The sequence below is a fragment of the Centroberyx affinis genome, unplaced genomic scaffold, assembly GCF_046629955.1.
Source record: "Centroberyx affinis isolate AG114_WGS23_722 - 3 ecotype Tasmania unplaced genomic scaffold, CSIRO-AGI_Caff_v1 ptg000108l_1, whole genome shotgun sequence".
Classification (NCBI taxonomy): domain Eukaryota; kingdom Metazoa; phylum Chordata; class Actinopteri; order Beryciformes; family Berycidae; genus Centroberyx; species Centroberyx affinis.
In genome coordinates, this window is record NW_027278810.1 from 27,875 (window position 1) to 39,308 (window position 11,434).

The 11,434-nt window shown below is 40.1% G+C and overlaps 2 protein-coding genes across 2 annotated transcripts; one reads left to right on the top strand and one right to left on the bottom strand.

The window, feature by feature from the left end:
- Nucleotides 1-490: 490 nt before the first annotated feature.
- On the top strand, nucleotides 491-5,336 carry ndfip1 (Nedd4 family interacting protein 1). Its single transcript, XM_071525070.1, has 8 exons — nucleotides 491-659; nucleotides 1,536-1,629; nucleotides 2,271-2,410; nucleotides 2,610-2,697; nucleotides 3,364-3,488; nucleotides 3,752-3,818; nucleotides 4,114-4,222; nucleotides 4,750-5,336. Exons 1-7 carry the CDS (start codon nucleotides 624-626, stop codon nucleotides 4,218-4,220), a joined length of 657 nt encoding a protein of 218 aa, XP_071381171.1. The 5' UTR covers nucleotides 491-623; the 3' UTR covers nucleotides 4,221-4,222; nucleotides 4,750-5,336.
- Nucleotides 5,337-7,472: 2,136 nt separating this feature from the next.
- On the bottom strand, nucleotides 7,473-10,752 carry fgf1a (fibroblast growth factor 1a). The gene is made up of 3 exons (XM_071525358.1): nucleotides 10,584-10,752; nucleotides 8,387-8,490; nucleotides 7,473-7,673 (listed from the first exon to the last, which is right to left on the bottom strand). Exons 1-3 carry the CDS (start codon nucleotides 10,750-10,752, stop codon nucleotides 7,473-7,475), a joined length of 474 nt encoding a protein of 157 aa, XP_071381459.1.
- Between the last annotated feature and the right edge of the window lie 682 nt (nucleotides 10,753-11,434).

Consider the following 11,434-nt stretch of genomic DNA (forward strand, 5'->3'; position numbering starts at 1 on the left):
TCTGCTCCTGACTTGCTTTATCCAGTCTGTTCCTTCGTGCCACATGACATCGCAGAACAACGTATGCTGCCTTTAAGTGCTCTTCGTACGCTTCTATTTCCGCATTCAAGAGTCGTAAATGTGAAATGTAGCACATCATTCATGCACTTTAATTTGGTTGGAAACAATAACGATATGGGTCCTGAGACAAAGATTGTTTTTGTTGGCTGTTGTTTTATATAATAAATCAAGGGGCACATAGCTCATGCTGCAGCGGCATAAGTTTTACCACCAATTGTTGAAACAGCTTCCGTGTTATCCACCCGCTATGGTCATAACCATGGAAGTGTTAAATTATCATAGCTCATAACTCATCTATTCGGATGTCATACAACATTCCGACTTTTCCAGTCATATTTACCACTTCATTGGCTCGCTCATGCGCGCCTAACTCGTAGCCGACTCCGGGTATTTCCGACAGCACGTGAAGGCAGCATCAGAGCCAACTACCGGGAGGGGGAGAAGGAGATGGCCGACTAGCGTCAGGCAGCGTTATCTTTGCTACTTCGTCAGCGAGAATCCTTTTACATAACACATCTTCACACTTGAAGTGGACATTTTCAATAATATCCATTCCTTCCAGAATGGCAGAACAAAACAGTAACGTGAGGTATCAAGAGGTAGGTAACATTTTGCTGGCAAGCTAAAATGTACGACCAAGTTAGCTAACAGTTAGCCTGTCACTGAAAAGAAAACAACGAGCTTGACCGACGTTTGTTTACGGGCGGGCCCGACTTGGCGTTAGACATCTTATATCAAACCCGTTTTTCAACCTGAGATGATGATTCGTTAATATGAACAAGTTATACCCTCATGTATAATCTGCATGTGACCCATTTTCAGTTAGCAGCCACTGGCCAATATTTTCAGCTGGCCTGAGCAGGTATGCTGACTAGTGTCGTTTGGGCATAATGTGTGACCAACCCACCCATTCAGTAGAGACCAGAGGATCCAAATACGGACCTGTGGAGATGTCTATGCAGCTAATAGCAAACAGAACATGTATTGAAAATGATGTATTAAATCCTGACTGCACAGCAACCCCATTAGTTACCATTTGGTTGCGGGCAAAGTAGTTTTTCTGATGTATCAGAGGTGTTAATATCAGCGTGGGTGCAGTTAATCCCATCAGTTTGATACAGGAATGGTTGCAGATTTAGGCCTATCTGCTAAAGCTACTTGTTGCGCAGTGTGTTAGTGAAATGCAACATCATTATTCTGATTAACCCGGTTACTCTGTGTTATTATTCAGCCCCATTTTAGCTATGTTTTCACTCAGGGTAGCTCCAGTTCAAATGTATCCTGCACGTTCAAATCAAGACATTTTTGAAGATTAATTGTTACGCTCATGGCTCAGACTTTTTTGTCTCCTTCCTTAAATTGTATCTAAACTTGATTCTTTATCATTTGTAGCCAATCCACAGAGCTTTCCCTAAGGACACATGATGGCCTTGTGTTGAAAGAGCTTGTTTTGTCTTGTTATAACACTTCCTCAGCTGGTGAATGAGGAGGAGCCAGCCCAGCCATCCCAGGAGGCTCCTGCCCAGGACGCACCCCCACCCTACAGCAGCGTCGCTGCAGCGAATGCAGGTTATAAGCCTTCTCAACTCCACCACACAATGCTGGATCACTCTGAATTGTGCTAGACTAAGCATTAACGTTATCGTGAATGTTGTAATGGGGATTAGCTCGTGTGCATGGCTGTCTTGAAAGGTCTATAGTGTATCTAATTTCATTCAAGGCTTCAAAGGAGGGCAAGGGCCATCACATTGCGTAAGTGGGCACATTCTTTAACCCAGTGGGCTGTAGCCTGTGGACCTGGTTCAATGCTAATTGTGTTTGGAAAACAAAACGGAGGTTCCTGGCTAGGAGCCAAATGACCCAGAAAAAAAGACTTGGCTTACATGACTCAGGACATGAACAATAACAGACACATAAAGTGCTGAATGTCTTATTTCCTCCTGTAACTCATCTCTTCCTGGTCCTGTGTGGTAAAGTGACAAATCACTGCTGCTGATCTGTGCTCCATTTCCCTTTCAAGGCAGGGAAAGGAGATTTTCACATGTTGGCCTGCAAACCTCCTTAACAGTTAGTGAGCAGTTAGCGTTCAACATTAGCTGCCTTTGGGTTCTGCTGTTACTACTGGCATTCGTTTTTTTCCAAGCTCAATTTTGGTTCAGTATTGCCTGGAAAAATTCTCAGATGAATAGCTGTTTGTGTTTCCACCGCAGCTTTCTTTGACTACAAGGAAGATGGAGGAAGCTTTCCTAATCCCCCATCCTACAATGTTGCCACCACACTGCCCTCTTATGATGAAGCTGAGAGAACCAAAGCAGAGGCTGCTATCCCGCTGGTCACTGGAAGAGTAACGGTACCCCTGCTTCATTCTCACAGATCCATTTGGAAGTGTTTATAATTCTTAGTGTCTAATCATGTACTAATAGAGTTTTCACAAAACCTATAATGCAACATACTGCAATGCAGCAGACAGCATTTATGAAGCTAAACTCAAAGTTAATGCCATACATCTCCCTATTTCACTACTCTGTTTTTTCTTGCTGTTGGTGCAGGAGGATGACTTTGTGGCCAGGGATGACTTTGAAGATGCTGACCAGCTGCGAATAGGAAATGACGGCATCTTCATGCTCACTTTCTTCAGTAAGCGCCCCTGTATCATTCCTTCACTTCATTCAGAGTGAATTTTAAAAGAGTGAACTAATTGGCAGTCACTTTCACACACAACTTGTTTGACAGGTTTGTAAGGCAGGTAGCCTGGAGCTTAGAGAAGCGGGTTTGTAACTAGATGGTCACTGGTTCAAATCTCACGATCAGTGGCCAACAGTTGAAGACTTGGGATTTACTGGGCAGCTCCCAGGTGTGAATGTGTGTATCTGTGTGAATGTGAAGCAGAGCGTTCCTGAGATTCTTTGCATATCACTGTTGTTGGGTGAAAAACTTTTCAGGAACTAAGAAATACAGTCCTGTTTTTAGCTTGACCAACATGCATTTTTCAGTTTATCCAACTGGTTTGAAAGGTTTTTATAAGTCCAAGGGCCATAGAAATTTCTCAGGCCATAGAGGAGCATGTAGTACTTCAAATTAAGCGAAAATATGAGAGGATCTGAGATTTTAACCAGACAATGACATCATGTGCTCAATCAACCTTTCCCAGTAAGACAGAGGTTAAGGGGTTGTAAGAATGACAAGTGTGCATGTGTAAAATGTTGCTATTTTTGCCATATTTTCTGATAAATGGTCTGATGCAGTTAGATTTTAATTATATCTTTCTTGAGTGTTCATACATTATTTTCTTGCCATCTCCAGTGGCATTCCTCTTCAACTGGATCGGCTTCTTCCTGTCATTCTGTCTGACCACATCAGCAGCTGGCCGATACGGGGCCATCTCTGGATTCGGCCTGTCCCTCATCAAATGGGTTCTCATTGTCAGGGTAAGAGCCATTTACTGAATAGACGACATTTAAATCTTTACCACTTCAAGTACTGAAGGGATATGCAAATATTACTAGGTGCAGAAGTGGCTGCTCTTATCTGTATTAGTCCTCAGAGGAAATGAAAGTCTGAAAATAATCTAGGTTATCTTTCTAGGACCATTTATTGTGGTGGTTTGTATACATAATCAGGATTTTAGATGACAGGCAAAATATGAATCAATGTATTGCTCCTAATTGGCTCTATCTTATAATTGTTCCAGTTTTCTACCTACTTCCCTGGATACTTTGATGGGCAGTACTGGTTGTGGTGGGTGTTCCTGGCCCTGGGTGAGTTAAAGTTACATTATACTACTGCTGATGTTTTATATACAAATAGTATTTATATACTAATATTAATACTTTTTTAAATATTTGTTATTATTTCAGTAGTATACTCATTTGTAATAATTAGTGTACTAATACTAATATTTGATGTCCTGTTTTGTCCAAACATCTTATAAAAATTGGTACTATGCCTCTCAAATGCCAGCAGGAACATTTATTTGCTATGATTGAGTTAGTTAATGTCTTCTATTTTATGATTTTAATTGCCTGCATCATGGACCTTTTCTTTGGGCTCCAGGCTTCATGCTGTTCGTCAGAGGGTTTGTTAACTACTCCAGAGTGCGTAAACTGGCTGATCCCTCTTACGCCACCCTCCCCCGAACAAGGGTACTCTTCATCTATTAGAGGTAAGGCAGATTATTCTGTTCACAGTTGTTGACTGTCACCTGCAAGTTGCGTCATTGAACTCAGGTCTCTAATTGGACACGTTTACATGCACACAATATTCTGGTTACTGTGAATGGTGAGATTAAGGCAAATGTTGTCATTTTCCACAACCACCCGCCATGTTGTAGTTTGTGTAAACAAACATGCTACTGCCACAGTGACACATGCCCACAGTTGAAAACCTGAAGGAAATTAGACTAAGTTGTTTACATGGCCAAATATACTGAAAGTCGAAGCAGAAATCTGTTAGCTGGGCTTACACCTATTATATCGCACTGATTAAGATAATTAGACTAATAGGAGGACATGACAGTTTCTGTAGTTAGAGTATTACCTTAATTAGTTTAAAGAAAAGATAGCTAGTGTGCATGTAAATGTACCCATTGACAAATCCAAGAAACCATACCATAACTCGTCCTCAAATACACAGATACTGATACTGTTGACAACAAATCCCATTTCATCTGTGCCTAAATTTGACTTGCAGATCTTTCCATAACCTGGATTTAGGATGTTGGATATAGAAAACTGAACCTACCAACACGAGCAACAACTCTAAGCAGAGTTTCAAACTTAAGTGAAGACACTGATCAGAAATCAGCCAGATGAGTTATGGATGAAGACAACTCTCATGAAAATATTCAGGAATTATATCACTTGTTTTATTTTGTTTGAAACTTTATTAATGGAAAATGGTAACAGTAATAGTCCTTCTATGTACTCATTAGTGGCGAATGTTAAGTGCTATTCACATTTGCGTCTGTAATGTATGAGTAATGCCTTATATCATTTGATGGTAGCATACTAGCATGCATCTGCCCTTGAGGTCAATAAATAGGGAGGAGTCTCATGTTGGTGACACTTTGCTGAAAGCCAACAGGTATTATTATGAAGCGACAACACTTTGTAGACTTGCCATAAGCATGCAACACACTTTGTAATCTCCAGTATTATGGACTCATGATTTATTGTGACTATTATTGGGTGTTTTCAGATTACCACATACACCTATAAAGCTAGGTGTCATTAGGCTGTAGATGTCAGTGCTGGTGTGTACATTACCACATAATAAATCACTCACCTGTTGGCTTTAAGTAGTGTTGCCCTTTTTCTGGCCAGTAGAGGGCAGCGTTCTCTGCTGCTGCTTTTGAGTCGATACAAACTGTTCAAAAGGGGCATTCTCATAATATAACATTCATGCTTGCAATTCAAATGTTGTATCTAAATCAAATGCAGCGTCTATGGAACAGACCTGAAAACCGAAATTGCATCCATGTGTCAGAAGTTATGATTTTGCTGGTTGGTGTTTTGTTGTACATTAAATTGGGGGGTAAATTCCACCTTGGAACAAAATTCATGGTATATCTCTGATCTTAGACAGTCCAGTCCACACTTTTTGAACATGAACAAGTCACAGCCATGGCTAGACACCAGACAGCCAAAATGTCAAGCAACAAATCCTGGAGCAGCTCCACTGACAGTGAAAGGGAGGCCAGCTGTGGGACAGTGACTGCACCCAGGGTGATTTTATGGACATATGGGCACATTTTCTGGTTCATATCTTTTTAAAAAATTCATTTGGATTTAAAAGCCTGACCTTAGCATCACCCTTAAATGCGTTAACAAAATCAGCCTCCCATTTGTTGCCACTGGAATAACATTACAGAAAAGAGTCTTTTGGCTATCTGGGTTTTAGCTTTGTTAGCGTTCTCCTCACTCAGAAATACTGAGTGAATTATCTAAGAACACTGAAATAACATGAATCCCATTTTCTGGTGGATTTTTACCATATGATTTAATTGTCAAGGGTGATGGAAAGTGATCAATTCAAAAAGATGTTTATTTTTGTTCTTTTTTTAGCAAATTATTCATAGGGTGTAAGTTAGTAATCTATCAAGTAGGTATCAAAACTATGATATCAAAGAATGTTGTATGCTGGTGCACTTTTAGAAACATACCAATAAAAACCCAGGGGACTGATTTGAATTCCAGACATATGAAACAAATGCATGATGCAGTGCTGCAGTATTTTGTTTCTGTTTTATATTCTGGGGGAAAGAGCTTGTAATGATGATGCTGTTATTCATAAGGTACTCAATGTTATACCTGGAAGAAATTAATATGGATTGGATACTGTGTATGTATGAGTCAGTTTATTTTAGCAAACTCTTAATTCAGTCTATTCTGGCAAACTGAATTGCTCACCTCCTTGGTTCATTTCCCATTGAATACTGCTACCATGGCTTTGATACAAACACATATGCTTATTTCTATGTGATGTAGAGCTGCAGCCTTGGGGTTTTGTTGTTATGAAATGTTTTAAACTGTAAAAACAAAAAAAAGTTTCACGTTAAATAAATGTCACTTTTAATGCGTCTTGTGTTTTGTCTGGATTACTGCCACCACTCCAAGTCAGACATTTTGCATCACTGGACATTAGTTGTCAAATACACTACGAATCAATGTAGATCCATTTATTTTTAATGTATCTATATAACAGTAAAATAATATGCAATGTCACACTGAACAGTAATGCGACATCGTACTACATTCACAGTTTTCACAGGCAGCCATAATCAAAATGTGATAAAAGAATGACTGACCGGTTTCTTTTCAGTGGATACTCTCTCACGCCACTTAGAAAAAAACATCTGTTATAGCTCAGCATTGTGAAACAGCCATTAAAGTACAAGTTTGTTACTCAAGACTGTAAGTTGTTCTGGGAAAGAGCGTCATCCAAATGCCTAACGTGTAAATGTTTAAAGCTGCACTAGGGAATTTTGCACATTGGCGACACCAAGTGGCAGCAAGAGGTATCTGTTTGAAATGTGAACCTTAAATTCCCCAGAAGTCTTGGAAAGTCAGTGAACTGCTCACTCCTCAAAGCTCAGTTTCTTCTTTGATGGTACGGGTGGAGGTGGTGAAGAGGTTCAGCCATCGCTGGTGAGTCCATTGTCCCACCAGTGACCGTACCCAACACCAGAATTTAATTTGGGCAAATCCAGGGGAATCTATGGGATCTTAAGGAATGCTCTTCTGTGTTGCGGTGCCAGTTTGTGATTTAGGCTGATAAGATGGGTGTGTTTTTACAGAGAAAATCTTGCCTAGCGCAGCTATAGGTGGTACACATGTAAATGGATTTCGGGTGAGATCTCCCTATGTGTGTCCTGTGGCTGCTGGTGTTGAGACGACAGCATGTCTCGCCTGTCTTCACTCGCCCATGTCATCCAGCTGTCGGGGAAGAAAGAAGATGGCTTTCTGTCCGATGTGGGTTCTTGACCCCAGTTTTGGTTTTCCGTTCTTTTTCAGGGCCACGTACCAGTTGCTCTCCTTATATTTCTGAGGTTGGTATGTGTTGTAGTGGTTTTCTTCCATCTTCTCCAGGAAGTAACACTCATCACTCACTGTGGACTGGGAGATAAACACAAAACAGGCACAAACAGGTGACAGCACTTGTTGTTGGGAACTATTTTTGGCTTTTGGGTCGAGAAATTCTCTTTGGTATGAGATTAGCGGATTTAAAAAGGCACTTAATACGGTTGACTCAACAGCACTGCATGAAGCCTAACCCGGTTTTCTCAAAGGGATCATTCAGGTTATCTACAGTATATGGCTGTGTGATAATTTCTCATCTGTTGATCTGCAATCCAGCACTGTATCTGATCAGGTAAACAATCATCTTACAGGTCTTAACAGTATAGAAACACTACAAAACCAAACCCCTTAATTTTAGCCCTGAAATGTGCTTAATTTCTCCACTACATAAATATTAATTATCCATTAAAAATAATATACCTTTAAAAAAGTAAGGTTAGTATCATCAGGGATTTATTCATGGGTTGATTCCCAGAGACACTAGTAATTAAGGGATTTTTCATGCCTTTTGTGCAGGTTTAGAGGGTTAGTAAGTGGAAATTAATGGAAAAAGTTCCTGTCTCCCGTAATTTTTCATTAAATTAGAAAGTAAGGAGTCAAGATTAAGTGGGTGTCTAAGGAGGTTTCGATGGAATCTCCTCCATTAATAACTCCCTTAATTCATTTTAAGGGGATTTTGGGTGAATTAATGTAAATGAATGAAAATGTAAGGTTCTTTTAAGGGATTACTGGTTCGTAGAGATACTCACTGAACTATACAGGTGCCCCTCGTCGCTCATGGCCAGGTATCGGCCTGCCTCTGTTCCCTGGACGACCACGACGCCTCGGTCCACGGCTCGCAGCTTTAGAACAGCTGAGAGGAGAGAAAACATACAAAAATATTCCATAACAAAGGTTGAAACATATAAACAAAAACTCTAAAAACATACTTTGTTTTCAGATTACAGAAAAACGTCAAGGACAAATCTGTGAGATGATAGACCAAAGTAAACTCTACTCTTGTGCGTCATTGTGATCTCTTACAGTCAGCTGACAGGAAGAATACTGTAACATTTAAAATCCTTTGACGAAACTGATTTGAATGATGAAATATATGGTGACTGTGTCTTTGGTTAGAGTCTTACTGCACATTGTTTATCGCTTTCTATGAGACTTGCTCACAGATCCACACTGCGATCTCCATGATCATAAGAGTGACATTAAGTTTTAGTTTTAGGGTGGAACATTTTCACAGAGCAGTGGTATGTTCATGAGAAATTGACCTATGATGTCCATTATTATGAGTGTGTAGTTCCAAAATGAAATAATCCAAACTGTAATTGGCACAAAATTTACTCTCAACTTGAAATATTAGTTGTTCAATTTGCTATTTAAAGTGATCTGTTTAGTCCTCCAATGTACATGTATTGTTGAAAAATAAACTCATCTTTCATTTCAGTCATTCACTCTAGTCACTTGAACACAGGTCAAACTGATCTCATGTCTTCTCTTGCTTCTTGCCAAAATTGAAAAGGAACACCACTCCTCCACAATTCTTCTGTTATTCCTACAATGTAGGACAATCAGTTCAATTCATAATCGTGGACGATTATGAATAGCTCCCTCCCGAAGCCAGAAACCAGATAACTAGCCCTGCATTCATGTGCTATCAGAAAAACAAATCTGCCATGAACCATTCAAAGTCGAATGATGTAGTCGGAAAGTTGGAGAAACTTTTTCTGAGTTATGACTTGATGATATATGACCAATAGCATGTGAATGCAAGTCTGTTTAGCAGCCGACTTGGAAGTCCTGGATGTTGGACCTTCCCACCAGCAGGTGAACCACAATGACCCAAGCTTGTGATGTCATCGGGTATAAAAGAGATAATAGGGAAATATGACACAGAGGAATTCTGTAGGGATGAGGGTACGTTTTATTGGATGATAAAATTATATAATATTATAACATTCTAGGGCTCCACAAACTGACATTCATTGTCTATGGATCGGCCCACATTCACATCCTCCTATAATGCCATGGCAAGTCTGAGTTCTAGTTTTCTGATTTCTAGTTTTGGGAGACAGTTGTTCATATTCACAAATATTGGTTTATTGTCCCAAACCACGGGAATAATACAGACTATGAATTCTTACATAAAGTGGTGTTCTCCTTTAAGAGAGTGGAATTCTCTACAGACAAAAAAACACTTGCTGTATCAGGTAACCTGTAAGGGAAGCATGATGTTTCATATTTGAGAAGACCTACATTTCCCCCCCTATCATTTCTGAACACCATTTACCGATTTTCACCTTGTCCTTTTAGAGAACAGAAAGATTTGGCTCTACTGAAAAAAATCAAGACAATATTCCCATAATATTTTTTGGGACTTGGTCTGATAATAGTGACTTTATTGTTTTCCTACTTCAAGTAGGCTATATTTTGATCTCATAAATCAATGGCAGATTCCTATTGGCTATTATGTATTATTTACAATTTACTGTGATAATTGTATAATACCCTTCTAAACTTTATAATAGCACTACAGTTTTTATACTACAGGTTTACTATAACCTACTTTTTTGTATAGAAGACCCACTGCATCACCAGCCTCAATATGAGTCAGCTAATTCAGCTTTTCTCATATTTCTTGGTAAATATCTTGTACTTTGAATTCATAAACAAAGCCAAAATGATGGTGCAAAAGAGCTAATAACTACTGGGATAGCCTATTTTTTTCCAAGCTGAAATGCAGCGGTATCTCCCTTTAAAATGCCATCTTGTTGGCATAAACTGCCCCCCTTTTCTCCATTTGCTAGAATTTAGAGGACAAATGGCTCATCTCCAGCTTAGTGAACCTGTCAGGCTGGTATTAAAAGAAGTGTGGGCCCATGCAGCCCTATCCACTAAGCAGGCGAGACCTGAATGCAGAATGTTGAATGGAAGTGTTGTGTGTTGCAGTCTTACTATGAACGTCATTGCCATCCCTGCTGCCTTGCACTGTCCCATCGGGGAGGATCTGGAGGTGATGTCCGCCATTCATGCAATAGAGGCGAGTCAGTTTTCTGTAGTCCGGCTGCAGGTTGCTGAGCCTCTCCGGCCCCGCAGATAAAACAGCCACCTCTCCATCCGTCATCATTTTATGCGTAAACCAAGTCCTGTAATCAGTAGAAGTGCCCGCAGTGGAGCCTAACCACGACTACAGTGATCAGGTGTTACTTGGTCGTGGACGAGCGCACAGACCACACAGAGGTTGCGCGTTACCGATTGCTGGACCTCAAAGTGGGAGCGGGTATGGAGGGAGATCAGTGCCACATGTTGAAAGCTGCAGGCCAAGGTTTGAGAGGTTGAAAACGTGTGTGTTTTGTATATTCTCCCGGGGCAAAACTTAAAATATACCACTCTGATTTGCTGATATATTCACTCACGACTTTATTACTAGCCGTTTAGACTATTGTAATTCCCTTTTTTACTGGATTACCTAAACAGTCTATAAGAAAACTACAGCTGGTTCAGAATGCTGGGCCAGAGTCTTAACCAAAACAAAGAAAATGGATCACATTACCCCACTGCTTAAGACACTGCACTGGCTACCTGTATCTTTTAGAATTGATTTTAAAGTTCTTTTGCTTGTTTATAAAGCTTTAAATGACCTTGCTCCTCCCTACATCAGATATGTTCTTTAATTTTATGTTCCAGCCAGATCACTAAGGTCCTCCACTGCTTTAAATTTATTTTAAATGTTCCTTATGTGCCATAAAAGTACCGGGGAGAGTGCCTTCTGTTTTTATGCCCCTAAACTGTGGAACTCACTGCCT